The sequence below is a fragment of the Ovis canadensis genome, chromosome 8 (assembly GCF_042477335.2).
Source record: "Ovis canadensis isolate MfBH-ARS-UI-01 breed Bighorn chromosome 8, ARS-UI_OviCan_v2, whole genome shotgun sequence".
Lineage (NCBI taxonomy): Eukaryota > Metazoa > Chordata > Mammalia > Artiodactyla > Bovidae > Ovis > Ovis canadensis.
The window spans coordinates 32,628,111-32,651,836 of record NC_091252.1 but is presented as its reverse complement, the minus strand read 5'-3'; the positions used below and the strand labels follow the sequence as shown (position 1 = coordinate 32,651,836).

The window sequence follows — 23,726 nt, the reverse complement described above, 5'->3', positions numbered from 1 at the left end:
AGACACTAGCCAGTCTATTTTTCATATGTAGCACGAGCAAGAGTAAATACTTGTGTCAAGCCTCTAGGATTTGCAGGAGTTCATTACTGCATTATACCCATATTATCCCACATCATCCAGACTGACACAGCATTCACATAGAGAAGTTACAAAGGCAGGTGGATATACGACTCTGAAGTAATGGAGGGATATGATTTGGGCAATTGGTAACACATAAATGTTATTAAACAATAAGAGTGTTGAGATTAGCAAGGAATCTAGTGATGTTGCAAAAGAGTTTTGGAAAATCCCAAGATATCCAGAGGTAGGGGAGATGAGGGAAATCACATAAACTGAGAAAAACCAGAAAGAAAGAAAGGAGAAGAGGCCACTGGATGAAGTGTCCCAGCAGCCAAATGAAGGTAGTGGTTCCAGAAGGAGAGAGTATCCATTGAATTGAACACTGCTATTAGTTTTGAGGACTGAGAATTGATGTTGGTATTTAATAGCATGAAGGCTTATCATTTGACAAAACATTTTTGTTGGAGATGACCTGAGATGGCTCCTACACTTTTGTCCTTGGGGATAAGGCAACAGGAGTCAGTGCTGAGGTTATTCTCCCCATGGTGGGTAACACAATACTGTTAAATATGATATATTTATGCAAGGGAGCTAGGTATATTTTTTGTTTTTAACAACAGTTAGCAGGTCTTATGCTCTTTGTTCTTATCTAGTTTTGCAATTTAATATCACCAGCTTCAGCAGTCACCCTGAAATAAGAAAACTCTCCTATCTTTCTGATATCTTTGTTCTGTTATTCTCACCTCCCTTTACCTCGTACATTGTATCAGTCCCACTCTGGCATGTCAAGAAAGTAGAGAAAATGCCTCTTCTTTAAGCATGAATTGTTCTCTCAGTGCTTGATCTCCATTTCTTTGAACATCTCATTTTAATGCTTATAATATTGTTGTTTATTAAATTATTCATTTGTAATAAACATCAAAATTCTACAGCGCCCCTAAGTCTTCTCAGACTACAGGAAGCAGATGTACAAATCAGGTAATGGTATATGTCTGCTTTTTAGCCTGAATATTCTAATGTTTTCTAGCAGTTAGAAGTATTTTAAATACCAACAAGCACAGTGTTGTCACAAACTGGCAAAGACAAAAATGAGGGTAACTTTCCCTCCCTTCCCCCCAAAGTATTCTATGTCTCCTAATTCTGGGCCATGGAAAATACTGACTGATATTGTTCAGTTACTTACTGTAGGAAACAAAGCATCTAGCAAAACATCTATTCTTTGATTTTTCACATTACATTTAAGTACTCTGATATGTCTATGGTGAACAATTTGTTCTTCCACTACATAAATATTTTTCCTCCCTTTGAGTACACAGCATACAGCCTATTAAAGAGTAGTTGAGCAATTCAATGTTAAGACATTCATTGTCACAGATATGCCATAGTAAATATCCTTTGGGTTATAGAAGGCTTGCTAAATTGACATTTATAGGATTCGCTAAACTAAATTCCTCTTTTTTTTTTCCTTTTATTAAGTCTTCAGCTTACTTTGGAGATATTCTTGCAGACTTCCATGTCTCATCAACTCTGTAATAATATAAATTGGATCTTCTAAAGTGCAAACAGCATAAAGCTGGATAAGCTTTGGATGTCTTAGGTTCTTCATTATCTGTGCCTCCCTCAGGAAGTCATTTGGATCCATTGAACCTGAAACAAGAAGAGGGGGAAATCACTTTATGTTATTGAGGCATTCCTGTCCTCAGAGCAGCCTGGTGGGAATCACCGAGATTGCTTCCTGCCTCTCAGTAAAGTAAGAGCATTGGTGTCACAAATCTTCAGATTTATCAAGGAAGAGAATCAGTTCAACCAGGGCAACCTAATAACTGGTGTGTTGGTGCATCAGGGTTGTGCAGCTTATGTATTACGACCTGTAGGTGAAGAGAGTTTGCTTCAGGTCCATATGAAAAATGAAGGAAAAAGGAGAGACTGACAGTCTAATTGATAAAACAAGGCAGGCATCTTAGGAACACAAAGAGAAGACATTCTATTAACATGAACACTGGAAGACACTGAATGCTTAATTACTGCAGCAAGGTTTTCTGTCCAGGATCCAAAGACTAATCATTGCCCTGTCCTTGGTGCCCACTGTGGGAAGAGCTGGATAATCATCCTAGAAAGCAACGACATTCTACCCTGTTTGCGTCTTTAATTCTGTAGGGACATATAGCATAGGCCAAGCAGAAAACATTCATGGGCCCCTCCCCCAAATTAATGTTTTTTTTCACCACTTGAAACTGGCATTCCACATTTTCTCATGTATTAATATCTCCACAGTTGGAATTTTAATAGCTTGATAAGAGAGACATTGGAGCCTATTTTGAAGACTCATCTAAGTTAAATTGCACTTATATTGGCTCAACTCTGACTCACCATGAAAAGTGCCAAGTCGTTACAATCACATAGAATTTAGGAGAAAGAAGGCTACTTGAAGTTTACTTTTCATTAGTCATTTAAAAATCTTTTATTTTCTTATACAATATGATGTTTCAGGGTCGCTGATGTAATTGAAGGAATACTGTCATTTCACCTCGCAGTATTCCCTGTAGATAGTGAAACATTTTCACTGATGCTCAGCGAGTCCATTTTGTTCCTCATTCTCTCATTTTGAAGATTTCACAGCTAATATCTGAACCTCAAGCATGGACAAGCTTTGACACTCCAAGCTAGCACTCTGACTTGTTCATTAATATTTGGTTAGAAAGAGTTACTTGTGACCTGCAGGCTATTTCACAGAGGCAATCTATCCTTTGGTATGCCACTTAAGACTCTAGAAGTTCACTACCCAGGCTCAATCAAGCCCTACCTCACTTGGTGATCTTGAACAAATGACCAAACATCTCTGAATTTCAGTTTCTTCATCTCTAAAACATGACTAATAATTCTACTGACATCATAGAATCAATGTCAGCGTAATAGTATTGTCTGGCACATATGTGTTCAATGAGTGTTGACCATATTTGTATTATTATTAGCAATCATATTCTTAGGAAAACCAAACAGATCAACTATAAATATCTCTTCACTGACTAAGGACTGACAGAGGAAGAATATGGGGAATTAGCCTATTTTCTTCTCCATCAATTTTTACTGAGCTCCCTCATTTCAGTTTCTACCACTGGTTTGCTCTACATAATCAAATAGGATTAAAGTCTTGAATAAAGACTTAATTTAAGACTGTGGCACAATGGAGCTAAGAATAAAAGAGGCACCCACACCATAGTAAGGGACCATTTAGGGTTGTTATAATTAGTTTGGCCTATGGTCAATTACATATATAGTGGGATCATGCCCCCACCCCCAAATAATCTGATTCATGAAGTTTCCAGTGAGAGCATCAATTATGATCTTCATTCAGACAATTTATCTACAGTACGTTTTTATGTTGACGCTTTGGGTGGTCATCAGATTCACGGAATACGGGCCACTTATGTATGTGTATGTTTCAGTTGCTCAGTTGTGTCCAACTCTTTGTGACCCCATGGACTACAGCCTGCCAGGCTTCTCCATCCATGGAATTATCCAGGCAAGAATACTGGGGCTGGTTGCCATTCCCTCCTCCAGGGGATCTTTCCAACCCAGTGATCAAAACCAGGTTTCCTGCATGGCAGGCAGATTCATTACTGTCTGAGCCACCAAGGAAGCTTAAATCATTGCCAAATCAGACCAGCCACTAGAGCTGGAACCACAGTACATCAGGAGCCTCTGCAGGGGGAGCTTGACCAGCTGCACAGCAAGAGAGACCCAATCTCAACTCAGCTAGTAATGCAACATCAAATATTAATTTTTGCCTGTCAAAGCTACTGTGGGAGTTGATTTCAGGCTCGTCTTTATTGCATGGTAGTCTGCTAAGCAATAAATAGCTGAGAAGATTGATTAATGGCCCCAGTGAAGTGAGGACATTTAAGCAATCACCAAAGCTGTTTGCCGCTATTACACTGTAAATCAATAATAATTATTTCTGTTGGAGAGAAAACTATCGTGGAGCTTTTTTTTAATATAAGAAATCTAATTTTTTTGTTCTCTTTTGACCTGTGAAAGGCCTTCCTTAGAGAGCGATGTTAGAATGGATAGCTAGCTGTTTCTTTTTTGGAAAAAAAGATGATAAGATTGGACAGTAAAGGTTAGTCTCAGTTTTCAACAGGATTAGGATTCAAAACCACACATCTGTAGTAATTGTGAAAATCTCAGGTACTGGGATCGAGTACTGTGGTCACCTAGCAAAACGCTTGCTTGGTGTCCAAACCAGCTGTCCCATGACCTCTTGAATATTTATAACGGCAAATAGGTTATGAAAATCAATGTATGCCATTCTGGTTCTCATACCTGGCTTTAATGTTTTTACTGCTACCGGAGTAGTATTGTTCCACAGGCCTTCCCACACTTCACCAAACTGACCAGATCCTAATCGCTTCAAAAGTTGTATGGAGCTGCGGTCAATCTCCCACTGGTCCACAGTTTTATATGACAAATCAAAGGGAGCTGGAACTTGTATCTGTTTCATAGAATAATTAGAATACGGGTAAGAAAAAAGTTATATTTAACATTTTTTGGTTGAAAATAACCTAGGTACTTTTAGAGACATCACTTTTAAAAACAAAATATTGTAAATTTTATCCCAATTACTTGATTTTTTCTTTTTTTTTTTTTTTTAATTTTTAGTTTTTTATTTTTTAAATTTTAAAATCTTTAATTCTTACATGCATTCCCAAACATGAACCCCCCTCCCACCTCCCTCCCCAGAACATCTTTCTGGGTCATCCCCATGCACCAGCCCCAAGCATGCTGCATCCTGCGTCAGACATAGACTGGGGATTCAATTCACATGATAGTATACATGTTAGAATGTCATTCTCCCAAATCATCCCACCCTCTCCCTCTCCCTCTGAGTCCAAAAGTCCATTATACACATCTGTGTCTCTTTCCCTGTCTTGCATACAGGGTCATCATTGCCATCTTCCTAAATTCCATATATATGTGTTAGTATACTGTATTGGTGTTTTTCTTTCTGGCTTACTTCACTCTGTATAATCGGCTCCAGTTTCATCCATCTCATCAGAACTGATTCAAATGAATTCTTTTTAACGGCTGAGTAATACTCCATTGTGTATATGTACCACCGCTTTCTTATCCATTCATCTGCTGATGGACATCTAGGTTGTTGCCATGTCCTGGCTATTATAAACAGTGCTGCGATGAACATTGGGGTACATGTGTCTCTTTCAATTCTGGTTTCCTCGGTGTGTATGCCCAGAAGTGGGATTGCTGGGTCATAAGGTAGTTCTATTTGCAATTTTTTAAGGAATCTCCACACTGTTCTCCATAATAAATGTATTTTTATTTATTTTTTAAATATAAATGTATTTATTTTAATTGGAGGTTAATTACTTTACAATATTGTATTGGTTTTGCCATATATCAACATGAGTCCACCACAGGTATACACGTGTTCCCCATCCTGAACCCCCCTCCCCCCTCCCTTCTCCCTCCTCGTACCATCCCTCTGGGTCATCCCAGTGCACCAGCCCCAAGCATCCTGTATCCTGCATCAAACCTGGACTGGCGATTCGTTTCATATATGATATCATACATGTTTCAATGCCATTCTCCCAAATCATCCCACCCTCTCCCTCTCCCGCAGAGTCCAAAAGACTGTTCTATACATCTGTGTCTCTTTTGCTATCTCGCATACAGGGTTATCGTTACCATCTTTCTAAATTCCATACATATGCGTTAGTATACTATATTGGTGTTTTTCTTTCTGGCTTACTTCACTCTGTATAATAGGCTCCAGTTTCATCCACCTCATTAGGACGGATTCACATGTATTCTTTTTAATGGCTGAGTAATACTCCATTGTGTATATGTACCACTGGTTTCTTATCCATTCATCTGCTGATGGACATCTAGGTTGCTTCCATGTCCTGGCTATTATAAACAGTGTTGCAATGAACATTGGGGTACACGTGTCTCTTTCAATTCTGGTTTCCTTGGTGTGTATGCCCAGAAGTGGGATTGCTGGGTCATAAGGCAGTTCTGTTTCCAGTTTTTTAAGGAATCTCTACACTGTTCTCCATAGTGGCTGTACTAGTTTGCATTCCCACCAACAGTGTAAGAGGGTTCCCTTTTCTCCACACCCTCTCCAGCATTTATTGCTTGTAGACTTTTGGATCGCAGCCATTCTGACTGGCATGAAATGGTACCTCATTGTGGTTTTGATTTGCATTTCTCTGATAATGAGTGATGTTGAGCATCTTTTCATGTGTTTGTTAGCCATCTGTATGTCTTCTTTGGAGAAATGTCTATTTAGTTCTTTGGCCCATTTTTTGATTGGGTCATTTATTTTTGTGGAATTGAGCTGCAGGAGTTGCTTGTATATTTTTGAGATTAGTTGTTTGTCAGTTGCTTCATTTGCTATTATTTTCTCCCATTCAGAAGGCTGTCTTTTCACCTTGCTTATAGTTTCATTTGTTGTGCAGAAGCTTTTAATTTAATTAGGTCCCATTTATTTTTGCTTTTATTTCCAATATTCTGGGAGGTGGGTCATAGAGGATCCTGCTGTGATTTATGTCGGAGAGTGGTTTGCCTATGTTCTCCTCTAGGAGTTTTATAGTTTCTGGTCTTACATTTAGATCTTTAATCCATTTTGAGTTTATTTTTGTGTATGGTGTTAGAAAGTGATCTAGTTTCATTCTTTTACAAGTGGTTGACCCAATTACTTTAAAATGAAAAGCAATAGGGGTAGAACCTGTGCTATTACCTCATCCAGCTGCTCTCCTCCCAAATCCTGCTACATCAGGCACCTTGCTGTCCATTGGTCCCATCCCAAACCCCAATGTCCCCCTCCCACTTATCTGGTGTGCATTCTCTCTGTATCCTACCTAAATCAAGGGTCAAGGCCAAATGAAGTTCCATCTCATCCACAGTTATTGCCCCAACTCTCTGATCCATGGCATCTACCATATGTATCATCAAATTTCTCATAATTAATTTCATCTTCTTTCAATTTCATTTACTTATTTGTTCACTCATTTACTTAATAAATACATGTTTTTCAAGCACCAACTAGGCTTCATTGTGTAAACAAAACAGACAAGGCTTCTGCCCTCATACTTCACAATCTAGCTTGTCATCTGTCATTAGACATTTATCTTATTTCCTACACTAAGTCATCGGCATCTTGAGTGCACAGAAGGTCATCTATGTTTTGTAAATCTTTTCCCTATCTGAATTCAACACTATGAGTTAAACTAAGTATTTTTAAGTCATGTCTTGGTATCAGGTGAGCTGTTTCTTATCATAAGGTTAGCTATTCTTGTGAGGTCATTTCTGTACCATCTAAGATGTATATGCATGCATGCTCAGCTGTTCAGTCATGTCTGACTCTTCGCGATACCATGGATTGCAGCCCACCAAGATTCTCTGTCCATGGGATTTTCTAGGCAAGAATACTGGAGTGGATTACATTTTCCTCCTCCAGGGGATCTTCCCAACCTAGGGATCAAACCCACGTCTCCTGCACTGGCAGGTGGATTCTTTACCACTGAGCCACTTGTGATACCCTAAGATGTATATACTTACACCAAAATTGCATATTCAGTTGGCAGGATTTAACTCAACAAATTCCCTACATAATGATCAGAATTCTGCTGCTTCTACTTGTCTATAGAATTCTAATCAGGCACCATCAGGAAGCTTTCAGCAGTCATCCAGTTATTAACCACAGGACTGGCTATACCATTGACCTAAACTCTGATGAGGAGCTGTGGGTTTGCACAGTTAAGGTGACTGACCACTAACTTTAAACACATTTAGGTAAAACATGCAAACGATGGAATTTAATGACAGATGTAGATAAAAATTCTATAAATGTTATCTCATTCCACCAAACACCAGGCCAAATAAACTGTTAAACAGTTAAATGATACCAATTATATGCAGACAACTGGATAATGAATCTGGTCATTTCATGTTAATATTACTGAATACAGGTCATCTAAGTAAGAATTATATTCCAGCACTTTTTTCTCCTCCAGCCATATCATTAAATGCTCCAGTATCAGGATATTAAATTAGTGTCTTAGTGCAAAGAATGAATATTTTCTGTGTTCAGTGATTGCTTAAGGTCAGGACTTGGCAAACTTCTTCTGAAAAGGATGAGGTCGTAAATATTTTAGATTTAGTGAGCCATATAGTCTCTGTTTCAACTACCAAACTCTGCTATTTTAGCAAAAAGACAAAGACGATTATAAATGAATGAGTGTGTCTACGTTCCAATAAAATTTATTTATAAAAATACTGGGGCTTCCCTGGTAGCTCAGTCAGTAAAGAATCTGCCTGAAGAGAAGGAGATCAGGGTTCAATCACTGGGTCGGGAAGAGCCCCTGGAGGAGAAAATGGCAACCCACTCCAGTATCCTTGCCTGGAAAAATCCCATGGACAAAGAAGCCTGGTGGGCGCAGTACATGGGGTCACAAAGAGATAGGCACGACTGAGCAACTAACACTTTACACTTTCATAAAAATATTAATAAGTGTGGGGTAGTATTGGCTCATAGGCCATCGTTTGCCTATCCATGCCTTACGTATTCAATGACCTTTTTTTTTTTCTGAGCTAGCATATATGACAAAAAACTCCAATATCTGAAGCAAAAAAGTAACTTCAAAAGTAAGGAACACAGCTTGAAAGCATTTCACCTTTAAGCATGGTTTTCCCAGCTTGACACACAGGCCATCACTTGTCTTGGTGTAGTGACTCACGAACTCATTCAATGTTGAAAAGGTTCTTCTCCGGCTGAGGAAAAAGCCCCCTTCATCCAGTCTTCTGATTCTGTAGTGTTTCACAACCCCTTCTTCTAAAACTGGAACCCAGAATAAGTCCTTTTAATAAACTTGCCAAAGCAAAAGAGATTTTATCTTTTTTATGATGATAGTTCCATGCACAGAATAAAATTTTAACAAATTCTATTTATTTCTCAACTTTTCTTTCAGAAAAGCCTTCAGGAGGCTTACAAAAGCATATAGCAGAATAAAAAGGAAAAAAGAATGGGAAAATCATATTTTAAAGGAAATATAAAAATAAAAGAGTACGGTTAGCACTAAAAATACTATGCTTTGAGGCTTAGTATACTTGTTTAAAACAAGCTATAAAAGTGACTGTATTATTCTAGCAATGTAAAGAAGAAAATGGTTTCAGAAATCACAGTGTCCATAAGATAAAATCACAAAAGATATTTAGAAACAGTTCTTTCTGGTACAGAGACAAAGGACAATTTTCTCCCATTAAATTATATTACATGGACACTGAAATAAAAGTGCTCTCAGGAAACAAAATCTATGTATAGATATATAGATATAGACATAGCAAGGGAAGGAAGGAGAGACAGAGAAAAACATTATTTAGCCTTTAAAATTTAAAAAAAAAAAAAAAGGAAATCCTGTCATTTGCAACAATGAATGAAACTGGAGGCCACTGTGCTAAGTAAAATAAGAGAGAGGAAGACAAACACTGCATAGGATCATTTATATGTGGAATTTTTAAAAAATGAACTTATAGAAATAGACAAACGGCTGCCTGGGGGTGGGATGGGAGGAATAGGAATAGAGAGGAACTGATAAAAGGGAATAAAATTTCAGCTATAAGATGAATAAGGTCTAAACATCTGGTATATAACATGGTAGGGGATAACACTATATTACATAGGTGAAATTTGCTGAGAGTAATTGTCACATGTTCTCACCAAAAAGAGAGAGAAATATATGAGGTGACAGATATTTTAATTAACTCGATGTAGGGAGAGGGAATCCTTTCATGATGTATATGTATTTCAAATCATCATGTTGTACACTTAAATATCTTTTTGTCAATTAAACCTCAATAAAACTGAAAAAATCATATAATCTGCATACATGAAAATATTTTACTTTCAGTTCTTTATATTAAATGCAGAGGGCAGGCAAACATTTAGCTCTTCCAAAAATAACATAAGGTTCTTAAATCATAATTTTTTAAGTGTCTAGAACACATTCTTGTACTCTGATCTGTCAAGTTACCATTCCCTTTGACTATAACTCTTGAGGCAATGTTAATTGCCTTAAATAATCATCACCAGATAGAGGGGTTTTATTAGGATATAAAACTACGCTTATACAGATTTCTGTATATGGATTAAAAAGCTAAAAAAAAAAGAGAGATGTAAACAATATTAGCCTCAATGTATTTCTCCACAAAGCAATAATAAATATTAGAAGTAGGTAGCTACATTATAAATTATACCTGCAATTTATATAAACATTGGCCTGAAAATTCCAGTTGCCATTTATCAAAAAGAAAAGTACATAAATTATAACTGAAGTGTCTAGCAAAGCAATATGTCTCTAACTGGAAGTGATAGGAAGCGTCACCATTTTTTCCAATTAAAAAATTATTTTTTAATCAAGATGGACCATATCTGGCTCCAAACTAAAATGGACTACATGGAAATTAAACTTAAGAATTATCTTTTAATGCATCACAAAAGGCCTAGTGACTTCTAAGCCAGAGACTAAAGTCAACAGATGACTGAAGGGTCAAAATATTCATGATTTTCTCAACAAGGGATGCAAATCCCAGTGATTGATATGGCTTTGGCAATTGCTACTGATTATAGAGAAAACCTAAGTAAATGTTTACCAACTATTTATAGTTTAAAATTTAAACTCTCAACTGTAAAAACCAATATTTTCTAACTAGTATGCAACCAAAACACGGCAATGTCACTGAACCTCCATTTCTTCAACATTAAAATAAAAGAGCAGGCTTTAAAAAATTTCAAAATTTCCAAACGTTTCTACCTTAATGTTCCAACATTCCTACACTTGATCTTAGCCAAAAGGCCGAGAAGCGATGTTCCAACATTCCTAATAACTGTTGCTTTCTCTTTCTGAATTCTCATTTCTTTTTGTAGTCCTTTCAGAAAACTACAAATTGTGAAAACTATACGTTACCAAAAGAAAAAGTCATTCTCACCTTAAATACCCCTTGAATGGTTTTCCCATGAATTGTCTAAAAGCCAGATCTTCTTCGGGTCTCAATTTAAATCCTCAGAACCAGTCTCCTCCCATCACCCTCTTGCATGTACCCTTCCAGCTCCTTTCTCTCACATCACCCAGGTTAATTGTGATGGTGGATTTATCTCAGTAGAGCTGGCTCTGTGAATTACAGGGTCTCTGTGTCATGAACTAATACCTACTTAGAGCCTGACACAGAGTAACAACTAATACAAATATTTGCTGGTTGAATGAACGATGTCACTAACTTTTAGATTTGAAATAAAATGTAAGCTTCTGAAATGTCTGCTGTAAAATTAAATAGATAGCATTACTGATTCAACAGACATGAATTTGAGCAAACTCCCGGAGATAGTGAAGGACAGGGAAGCCTGGCATGCTGCAGTCTGTGGGGTGGCAAAGGGTCGGACACGCCTTAGTAACTAAACAACAACAGCAACAATTTTACACATGTCAATACTTTGAAGTCAAGACTTCCCCAGAATTTTATTTTTAAATAGAGGAAAACAAACCTAACCCCAGTGTATAAATACCATTAAAAGACAATCATTCATGTTTATATCTAATTTTTTAAGTTTTGCAATAACACAGGATATGTACTTCATCTCTGATCAACATCACAGATTATTTATGCGTAGTTCATTCAAGCTTTCAGTCTAGGCAAGACTAAAAGATATATATATATATATATATATGCATATATATATATATACACACACACATGCATATATATATACATACACATACGCATATATATTTTTTTTAAATTAGATCACAGAAGCCACCTAAGGTAAATTCAATACACTGGGTTAGGATGAAAGCACTTTTAATGTTACAGTCCTGAGTAATCAAATCCAAAATTCATGTTGTTTTCTTAAAGTGGTTTTAATTTGTTAGTAATGGGTCCACACATTTATAAATTGTCCATTCCTAATAAAGATTGAATTCAGAAGATCTCAGAACCAAGGAAAAATGAATTTTCTACTCCTGTTCTAGTTCACCGTGATCTTTTTTATTGAACCAAACCTATTCTACATTCTATAGGCTATAAGTGAATGATAATGCTTATGCCATACTTATTGTGAATTACTATGAGTTCAGACTAGTTAAAGTATTTTAGTAGTTTAACTGCAAAACATACAAGGCTAGCTATATACAATGGAGTCATCCATCAACAAACCCAGGAGAAGCACAGTTGAATGAACTGAGCTACTAGAAGGCCAGACATCCCAAGCTTGCATCTTGACTTGCATGTATACTGTTTGACCCAGGGGAAAATGTTTCACCTGTCAACTGATTTATCTACCAGAACATGTCCAAGAATTAGGATATATTGCACGATGCAGGTAAGTGTGTATGCAGAGTACAATAAAGGCTTATTGAACATTGAAAGAATTCAGCTATTTCTGCCCACGCCCTTCTGTAAAGATCATAACACTGGTCACCTGATTATATATATATATTTTTTTTTTGGCCACCTTCACAACCAAGGTAACTGATTGTGCAGAAATTCATGTGATATAGATGCAGTCTTATGATTTCAGTCCCATATGCCAGGCCCAAATGCATTTACAAGGAGTTGGTGGCAGTTATGGAAGCCTGGTTTTCTCCTAATGGTGAGATCTTATTTTAGTCTCACATGTTAGAAAAGGTGTTTGTTTACCACTGCACAAAGGAGTGATATTTCATCAAAAAACACTTTCAAAGAGGTTTCCTCAATTTACCATGACTAACATATTCAGAACATATTAAATAATTCTGATATTCCAAAATTAAGTTTTTAAAAGACAGAGCCTCCAGAAATTAACTTTAGAGTGCAGTATAAACATTAAGTTAGAGGCTGTGTCTGCAAGACATGAAGACAACTTATTAGGCTTAGTGAAAAATATCAGTATAATGAGCAGTTTGGCATTTTGCAGATAAACAAATGGTTGAGTGAGCAGATTTTCATTTTTCAGCTGGTCTTCTGGCATCATCTGAGCATAGCCTTATTCCTACTGACTGATAATAATCTGCTCTCATACTGAGTAAAACAATGTGACTTAGATGATTGAGCAAATGATTGAAAATCAAGAACTCACTCCTCTAATCTTATTCTGCCAGTGATTTGTTCTTTGACCCTCGGCAAAGAATTTCATTTCAGTTTCCTTATCTAGAAAATGAAAATAATGATCTTATCTATACCCACAGGGGTAGTTTGAGTGTCATTATTCACAAAGGATGATAGATATTTCTAAACGTCCAATGTGTGAGTACTATATTAGAATATCAGTATTATCAAATAGCATTGTCAACGAAAGAGAGCCACTTCCAAAGTAAAATTTTCCACTCTTTGCACAATAATGACTACAGACCATAGTGGCTACCAAACATATTAAGTAAAGAAACTGCTATAAATTCATGCGAGAGAACTTCTACACATGTAAACCCCTGTTCATTTGGTTTCTCTTTAGTAGGTTGGTTTGTACTTTTCAAAACTATTACACTCACTATAACACCTACTATGCCATTGCTTCAGAAATTATGTCAAGATAGTTCTACACCAGCAAGTAAATAATATTTGAGTCATTATACTGAATCCCCCATTAAAACAGAAGTGAAAGTAGTGAAAGTGTAAGTCGCTCAGTCATGTCCAACTCTTTGCGACCCCATGGGCTATACAGTCCACGGAATTCTCCAGGCCAGTATTCTGGCCTAGGTAGGCTTTCCCTCCTCCAGGGGATCTTCCCAACCCAGGGATCGAACCCAGGTCTCCCGCATTGCAGGCGGATTCGTTACCAGCTGAGCCACAAGGGAAGCCCAAGAATACTGGCATGGGTAGCCTATCCCTTCTCCCCCAGATCTTCCCGACCCAGGAATCAAACTGGGGTCTCCTACACTTCAGGCGGATTCTTTACCAACTGAGCTATCAGGGATGCTCCCATTAAAACAGAATCCAAAACAAACATCCGTTTTGCACTGTATTTTGTTCTACAGCAAACAGAGTAGAATTCCAGGACGAGTAGTTTTGAAAGAACAAAGTATTGATACAGCTATCTAAAAATATTAAAGTGGCATCATGTAGAAGAAATGTTCTTTTTTGGTGAAAAAAAAAAATCCACCAAAGCCAAAGAGAACAAATGGATTTGACTCTTTTCATGCATAAAACTGCATATGGTCAGGTGACCCAAGGTCACCTGCCTCCCTGCAAGGCATATTCAGTGAGCTATGAACATCAGTCTACCTGACTTGCTAAACTGTTGGGTTAAGTGAAGACTCTTTAAGAGAATATCTATATTAGGTGACTCAAACAACTTACTGAAAAAAGCTACTTGAAGGGTGGGGTACGGGAGGGAGGTTCTAGAGGGACGGGGCATATGTATACTTATGGTTGAGTCCCGCTGTTGTACGGCAGAAGCCAAAACAACATTGTAAACCAATTATACTCCAGTTAAGGATTCTAGTCAAGGCTATGGTTTTTCCTGTGGTCATGTATGCATGTGAGAGCTGGACTGTGAAGAAAGCTGAGTGCCGAAGAATTGATGCGTTTGAACTGTGGTGTTGGAGAAGACTCTTGAGAGTCCCTTGGACTGCAAGGAGATCCAACCAGTCCATTCTGAAGGAGATCAGCCCTGGGATTTCTTTGGAAGGACTGATGCTAAAGCTGAAGCTCCAGTACTTTGGCCACTTCATGTGAAGAGTTGACTCATTGGAAAAGACTCTGATGCTGGGAGGGATTGGGGGCAGGAGAAGAAGGGGACGACCGAGGATGAGATGGCTGGATGGCATCACTGACTCGATGGACGTGAGTCTGAGTGAACTCCGGGAGTTAGTGATGGACAGGGAGGCCTGGCGTGCTGCGATTCATGGGGTCGCAAAGAGTCGGACACAACTGAGCGACTGAACTGAACTGAACTAAGAATTTTTTGAAAAAAGCTATTTGAGGATACATCTGATAGCTCTCAAGTCCTGAGGTCTTCCAGCATTGTTACTGGTCCAGGAAACCCGTTGACATACTTTTTAGTCAAAGACAATCTAAACAATTATACTTACAGGCAAAAATCAACTGCCTCTTCCATATTATATAGCATAGAAATCCATGAGCCTGAATCACATGTCTGTCCAAATACTTAGAATATTTTTGAGAAAACCACTGGTCTTATCCTCAAGACCTACATGGTCTAATTCCTTACAAAGGCAGGCTAATCCCCCGTCAAAGCTGGCTCTTAAACTTTCAGAACAAAATAATCAATTTTGTTGTTTATACCTATGATATCATATGAAGATGAGCATCACTTTAATTAATACATAATTATAGCAATCAGTGTTTTATCATAATTTAATTTAAAAACATCTACCACAGTTTCACATGAAAAGAGCATTCGCAGCCTCTGATATTGCACAGAGCTAGAGACATGATGCTGAAGCTGAAACTCTAATACTTAGGACACTGGATGCGAAGAAATGACTCATTGGAAAAGACCCCGATGCTAGGAAAGATTGAAGGTGGGAGGAGAAGGGGATGACAGAGGATGAGATGGTTGGATGGCATCACTGACTCGATGGACATGAGTTTGAGTAAGTTCAAACTTGTAAGTAAACGTTTGAGTCAGCTCAAACTTTGAGTAAGCTCAACATCGCCTGTTGGCGATGGACAGGCGTGCTGCAGTCCATGGGGTCGCAGAGTCAGACATGACTGGGTGACTGAACTGAATTGAACTGAACTGATATTGCACAGAAAGTCTCTGGGAAACAATTTGACTCTTTATTCCTCTCAGGACTCTAACTTCTCACTTAGTATTACATCGGCAATAAATCACCAGGAATTTACATCCATGGATTATATTATCTCAGTTTCCTACAGAAAATTTTTCACTGGGTTAAGATTTAATGTGACATGAAAGCCACTACTTTTCAAAACTTACCCTAAGGAAATAATTCAAGTATTTACATGTATTTATTTAGTTATATCTCTGCTTTGTTCCAGAAAGCTCCAAAAGCTTGCATAAATCATCAAAATAGAATAAAATTTAAGGGAAGTGGATGAAGGAAATAGGACAAAAAGGAAACAAAAGGATGACGACTCCAGAAACAAGGCTGGTATACTGTATGTAAGGTGTTCTTTAGATTTCCATTCCATTCATGTTTGCTAGATATGCACCAAAGATTTGGCTCTCTGCATTTTTGACAGCTCACAGCCGTGAGGGAAAACCATTCAGTTACCTGATTCCCTGAAGAAAATATTAATAAATTCTTATTCAAAAACACACATGATTTCTGGTACTGAAATGAGAGAAATTTCTCGCATGAGTCCTCAGAAAGAAAAACACAGAAAATGTAATAAGCAATATCACTGTCAACAGTCTTAAGACTAAATACATCTACATATTGCAAAGGGCTCGTTATTAGACTGTCCACTAAGGTGAGCCAATTTCCAACTTGAAACTCAATGAAAGCACTGTATGGGAAGCTAAACACTGTTCATCATCCAAAACAGGGAAAGCAATAAGTGTAAGGATATTTATGCAACATTTTTATAGCATGAAATGACTGGTAAATTGCAGCAAATCTTAAAATTGAGAATTAAAAATAAAATCATAAAAATTATATAGTAACAAGAAAAATATATAATGTGTTCAGTGTAATAAGTGGGGTAAAAAATTAAGAGTAAAATTGCAAACATGAGGATACATTTGGCTACTGCTATGTCCCGGGGTCCTTTCCTGCTGAAGAAACCCAGCTGAGGTTCCTTGTGAAAACCGTAATTACATGAGGGCTAAGATGATTTAATTTTCCAACAGGATAATAGTTGTGCTAGATTGGCAGATTTGTGAATATTTTACTCATTCTGTTTTTTCAAACCAACTGTAATAAAAGTATAGTGAATTTAAAAGCATACACATAATGCTCCCCACTTTATAGAGAGGCAACATAATTAACCACCTGAGACAATGTCCACACACATTATTCAAGACTGGCTATTAAGATACTTGATATTCTTTATATAAAGACCTCTATGAACTCATTTCTCTTTGAACTTGACACTTAAAATCATAATGCATCTCTTCTCACATAACCCAGTAAGAAGCACAATATGGTTCCATTTCTGCCTTAACTGCAAGAGAACCCCAAGCTAAACTGATTTCTAAATTGTGATAATTATCTCCCATTAGAGGCTCAGCAAGATCTATTTCTCTGTTCTTTTTCATTGATTTGTCTTTTTTAATGTTTAGTTGTATTTTACAGTTTTTTTTTAAATGTTTGCTTATTTTTTTATGTTTAGCTCTGTTTCAGCAATGTAAGCCAACTTGAAAGCTTTTGTAGAAGTAAACACATTCACAAATGAAATGATATATAATCAAATGAAATGATATGTAATCAAATAAAATGGCATTATCTGCCAAACATAAGAAAGAATTTCTAATTAAATGAATTGCTCCACACTGGAACAGGCTGGTTCTCTGGGGTTTCTGAGAGGTTTAATGCTCCACTTAGAAAGTTAAAATTATAAGGGATTTCTTGGAAAAAGCAATATTAGTCTAGACAGTTTTTGCAAATTCTACTAGTCTATCAAAAAAAGGAAAACATGATATGTGAATGACAAGAAATTTTACGTATGACTGAGTCTAAATTCCTCTTTTACTGATCAACCTCGAATTTCAAAATAAACTGCTAGTAGTTTGCAGGGCTGGAATCCAAGTCTAGTCATCTAGGGTGTCCTGTTAATGACAGTAGAAATAGTAGAAACCTTTAACAATTTATTTCCTGTTTCTTGTTTTGTTTCTCTTTTTTTCAAGAAACAATTGACTGATTTCTTAGGAGAATGTTTGAGGACTTTTAGAATACCACCTTTATCTTCCCTACCAAACTCACCCCAAACTCTCAGGAAGCCTTCTCTGTGATGGAGAACTCAAGCCCTGAATCCGTCTTCTCCTTCCTTGCACCCCATCTCAGTAAGTAGCAGACATATCGAACAGAATGATGAAAGTCATGGAGAAATGTAATGAAGGATAACTGAAATACTTTGAAATGAATGTTTACCTCCTTGGGAAAATACAAAGGACCTTCTCATGTATTAACTAATTGATTTTCATAGCAGAATACTGTCTCCTTCCATTTTTCATTGTTTCCACATATGCAAGACAACTTTTGGTCATTTGCTCATTATTCCTTTGCATTTCCAAAAGCAGAGAGCTCTCATTCTCCATACCCAATGAGGACCCTTGATACAAGATGTGTTCCTGCTGTTTATTTCAGACAAGTATTAGGCGAAGTGTACACAAGTCTGTTTAGATTTGGCTTCACTTGTCATAGCTGGTGGCAAACACAGCTCTGGTCATGTCCAACTAAACATGTCACATAAAGACAAACCATCTCCTGGTCATAGGCTGCTTTTCGAAGGCTGGCCAACCATCTTCCTAATGCCTCTTACCAGTTCAGGTATGAATCAGGTGAACAACCACGGATACTCACCATGATTCATCACTATCCCCAGAAAAAGAGTTCAAAGTACATGTTTCAATGCAAGGGAGGTCAACACCTTCATCTTCCTGTGCAAAAGGTGGTACTCTTTATGCACAAACATAAAACCAACTGGATTTTTATTGAGCACCCGCCTTAAGCAAGCACTGTGCCAAGTGCCTTTTTATGCCGTATTTTATTTAATTCTCATACCAACCCTAAGGGATGTGGATACTTCTTCATTGTTTTACAGTGGAGAAAACAAAGTAAAAGGAGATTAGGTAAATTTCCCCTGGATACAAAGCAGGTAAATATTCATCCTATGAGTCGAAACCAGGCAACGAAATGCTGAATCCCACACCACACACTTAATCCCTCCACCAACTGTCTCCTTCTATTGCCAAACAGCGAGTATTTTTAGGCTACTCTCACAAGTCACTGCTCACAGCTCTGGGAGCAAGTAGGCTTATGGGTACTATTTAATCCTGAGATGAGGATATGCTACAGAGGAGGTCTATTTCTGCAACTGACACCTTTTAAGGGAAACATAGGATGAACATTCTTCCATCTAATGCTGTGATTTCACTTGTCTTATTCTTACCAGTTCTGAGTCGTCTCTGCCTACATCTTCTCCTTCTATGTTGGTTCTGACCTAGACCACCACCTCAGCTCTCACAACTATCCTTGGTAACGCTGCAGACACGCAGCTTCAGCTGACTGGACTAAAAGTGCGATGACTCCCCACTCTCTCTCCAATGCACCTTCCAGACCCTTGCGGGCACCTCAGATGTACCAAGTCACAACTTTAAATCCCATGATCTTATTCCCCAGTTTCCTCCCCACTTGAATATTCTCTCTCAGCGAATAGCATTGCCATCCTGAAACCCAGACAGCAAAGCTAGAGATTCAAGGATCACCCCCCGACTCCTCTGCCTTCCTGATTTCTCATCTCCAACTGAGCATTATATCCTATCTATTTGTACTCCCCATCACCATCACCCTATGGCATGTCCCCTCAGTTTCTCTCTTCTGGGCCGCTGCTTTCCCTGTCTCCAACATCTCTGGCCATCTTCCACAGTCACCAGAGTCACCTTCTAAAACCCAGATCTGTATTTATGATTCTCCTTTTTAAAGCTCTTCAAGTGTGCCCCATTGCTTAATGGTCATATACCGTAACAGAATTCTCTTCTGCACCCTACCCTCAAGGTTTAAACACTTACTGGTAGTTTCTGGAAGACACCATGATGTTTCCTGTTTCTGTGCATTTGCACGAACCATTTACTCCAATTAGAATATTGTTCTATTTACATATTAGAGACAAGTTCATTTTTCAAGGTCCAGCTCAGGCTCTCCTCCTCGGTTAAGCCTCCAGACCTGAGCAAGCAGAGTGACTCACTTGCTCCTTCATATCCCACTGTTAGTAGACCTCTGCTATTGAACTCATTCCACAGTGTTGCTCCTGTGTATTTACACTGGACCTCTCCTACTGGCTTTTGAGCCCTTTGATAGCATTTAATTGGAAGCGCCAGTGGTAAAGAACTAGCCTGCCAGTGCAGGAGATGTAAGAGACATGGGTTCAATCCCTGGGTCAGGATGATCCCCTGGAGAAGGAAATGGCAACCCACTTCAGTATTCTTGCCTGGAAAATTCCAGGGACAGAGGAGCCTGGTGGGCTATAGTCCATAGAGTCGCAACGAGTTGGATATGACTAAGCGACTGAGCATGCACACAGACCACAATTACGTGAGACATGAGGCCAGTGAATCAATCATTCTTTCTTGGCTTCTAATAGGTGCAGCATCCTTCCCCATCCCTTTGACTTAGGATGTGGGTGTGTGACTTGCTATGGAGTGGGGGCAAACAATATATGGCACATCCCAGCAAAAGCTGTAAAGACTCTGAAGGGTAGGTCTCCTCCCACCTTGCCCCTTCAATCTTCTGCTCTCCACCAGGAGAGTGCCATACCTGGGACAGTGGCTACTCCTTTGACCTAAGTCCCAGAATGAAAGCTATATGGAAATAAACCTAGGCTTTCTATCTGGGACAGAATCTAACCGAGCGTGACCAAGCAACATGTCACATGAGTAAATCACTGAGATCCAGGATCAAAATCTGATTGATACAGGACATTTTAAAGAAAGCAATGTGACTTCTGAACAAGATTTCAAAGCTGCCCAAAGATCCAGTTTCGGAACTAGTTATGCTCAGATCTAGTTAGGTTACCTTTTATGAGCAACTTACTCTGTCTTGTCTCCAATTCCATCAATTACAAAATAAGTGTCTTAAAAGTCCTTTCCAGTTCAGATTCTCTAATGTCTAGCATTCTAACAAGGAAATAAATATAGTCATCATAACATTCGAATGAGGTAGAGAAAAAATATGACTGCTACTTTCCAGAAGAGAAAACTGGGACACAAACTTAAACATTTAAATAAAATCTGAAAATTCTGAAGACTCGTTATGACAAAGGTACCTGCGGGGAAAGACGGTGGGCTGTATGTGGAGTAAATTGCTTGACGCTTAGGATTCTACCCCGTCTACTGGGCAACCCTCCCACCCAATAGCAGCTTCATTAAAGTATCCAACCCTCATTTTTTGCAACCTAAATTACCAAAATAAACACAGCAAAGTGCTGAAGTTACAGCACAAATTTCAAAGAGCAAAGAACAAAAGCCAATATCTTCTTCCTGCCATCCCAGTCAGCAATGAAATATTGATAGGTTCAGATTCCCATCATTAAGCCATGACACTAAGCTAGGATCATGGTACAAGCTCTCCAAAGGCTTAGGTTTGAATTTTAATGGCAATAACATGTATTTACATTCCAACTTAGTGCCAGGCAGTGTTCTAAGCACTTTTCATGCATTAACTCGTCTAACTCATCTAATTCAAATAACACCACCAGGAGGTAGATACTATCTTTAATCTCCATTTTACTAAAGAGGGCTTCCCTGGTGGCTCACACAGTAAAGAGTCTGCCTGCAAGGCCGGAGACCCTGGTTTGATCCCTGGGTTGGAAAGATCCCCCAGAGAAGGAAATGGCAACCCATTCCAGGATTCTTGCCTGGAGAATCCCTTGGACAGAGGAGCCTGGCAGGTTACAGTCCATGGCGTCGTAAAGAGCTGGACACGACTAAGCAACTAACTCTCTCTTGCTTGCTTGCTAAGGAGGAACCTGAAGCACAAAGAGGCTAAGTGGTTTGCCCAAAGCCACATTGCTACTAAGAGAAAAAAGCCAAACCCCTGTAGCCAGGCTGCTGAGTTTATCACTGTTGATGGGAGAATCCAGCTGTCACTCTGATGACCTCACTGTCCCAACCTAGACAACCTCAGAATAAAATTCTGCTTCCCGATTTCTCTCAAATTCCAGCATAAGAAAGCAATCCTCATTTCTACTCCAACCCATCATTATTCAGTATCGAAAATCAAAATGTCTTCCCTGATTTCAACTATTTGCTTAGTCTTGCAAAAACCAGAGTTAACATAACAAATAAGTAGATACCTTTCCTATAAAAGTGCGTCTTTTCTAATTAGTTGGCATTTCCCCTCCACTGCCGACTAGAAGGAACACTTCATGAGGGCAGGGACTGTCTTGTTTACCATTGTAGTCCAGCCTTCTGAATACCAACTGCACATGGTAGGCATTAAATAAGTATTTGATGAATGAATGAATAAATCACAGTTCTTTAAGGCTTGGATCATCATTTTGTTCAGGATTATACACGTAAAAGATATAAAGAAAGTGATGCTTACTAAAATTATAAAATAGAAATATAATTTTTGCTTCTTTCATGTTTTTTTCTCCATATTTTACTTCTGGCAAAAGATTTTTTAAAGTTTCTGTGGGTGAAAAGGATAAAGATGATTTAAGGAAGGTCCCTGACCCACTGAAACAAATAGGAAAATAAATTTAGTCTCTGCCATGGCTAGGCTTTTAAGACAACAGAATACTTTCTTAATTTGTAGTTCCCATGCCAAAGCATCCTGACGCAAAGCTTGTTTCTAAGATGCATTAGAAATTATTTCATGATTGATGCAGTGCTGACAAATAGTTATAAAGTAGCTAATATACATGTATCATTTGAAATACGTTTAAAAATTAGAGCTACTCATTTATTAAATTGGATTGTGTCTATTTCATTTACTCTGTATATCATGAACACATCTTATGTAACTATCAGGACACGGAAAATAGATAACGAATCATTAAGAAAATACAAAGCTTGGTCAATTTTTTGAAATTAAAAAAATTATTGCAAGTTGGATGTGGTTTTATTTATAGCACAAGGTGATAGAGATATTTTAAAATTAGAAACTTCTTTTCAACTAAAAACCAGATCTTCTTCCCCTTTTTATAAATTAATGAGTCGTGGAAACAGAAAATCTAAACTAAAAAAACCTCCTCTATTGTTTCCGTAACGGCATGCTATTTCTTGACATGCCACTAGAGGGAGCACATGCTTGATTGAAAGCCCTCCTTGGCTGCAGTTGCGAAGAGGGGGGACCAGAAAGTACAAGCTGGCGTGGTGTTTTGGTTTTAAAATAACGGTAGACATACAGCATTCAGCATTGTAGACAACATCCATGTTTGTGTAAACACCGTGAGAAATGTTCTCTTTAGGCTTAATGTTACAGTTTTGTTGTTTTTTTCTTTTTTTTCAATAACACGTTTTCTCCACTTAGTGTAACAAAAAGAAATTCCTTGGACACTTTATTGAAGAATCAGGTAACTTTGAAATATAAACATTTATTTAGTTATTATTTCCCTGAGATATAAACTAAAGTAACTTTCTCAAGGCTGGTGGTAAGGAGGAGGAACTGGAAGGCCTGTGAGTCTCTGACTTTCATTTCCAAAGTCAAGATATCTTAGTTTCCTGTTCAATCAAAAACTCAGCACCATGCCTCAAATGTTCTTCCTTATCTATGCCTCCTTTTGTATTCCCCTGCTCAACTCTTCTCCTAATCCTTCCCCCTTTTCCCCAGTTTGAGAGCATCAAGTTCATATATTATCAAAGCCCAAGATCCAAAAAGAACTGGTTTGACACCTCAGGTCTGGCAGTGTCTTACTATCCAAAAATATAGTCCATATTGAATTTGGGTGCCTAGAAAGAAATGGGTTTTGCCTGTGTATCTGTGTGTGTGTGTGTGTGTATGTGTGTGTACAGACATAAACACAGATAT

At 38.1% G+C, this 23,726-nt stretch overlaps 1 protein-coding gene and 1 pseudogene across 1 annotated transcript in view; both read right to left on the bottom strand.

Moving 5' to 3' along the window:
• Positions 1-23,726, bottom strand: part of FRK (fyn related Src family tyrosine kinase) — a 101,583-nt gene that overhangs the window by 10,408 nt on the left and 67,449 nt on the right. Inside the window, exons 3-5 of the mRNA XM_069599193.1 lie at positions 8,754-8,917; positions 4,384-4,552; positions 1,549-1,707 (exon numbers count right to left, since the gene is read on the bottom strand). Of these exons, the coding sequence (XP_069455294.1) occupies positions 1,549-1,707; positions 4,384-4,552; positions 8,754-8,917 (492 nt within the window). The remainder of the gene's footprint in view (positions 1-1,548; positions 1,708-4,383; positions 4,553-8,753; positions 8,918-23,726) is intronic.
• Positions 10,789-10,943, bottom strand: LOC138445449 (U2 spliceosomal RNA; annotated as a pseudogene).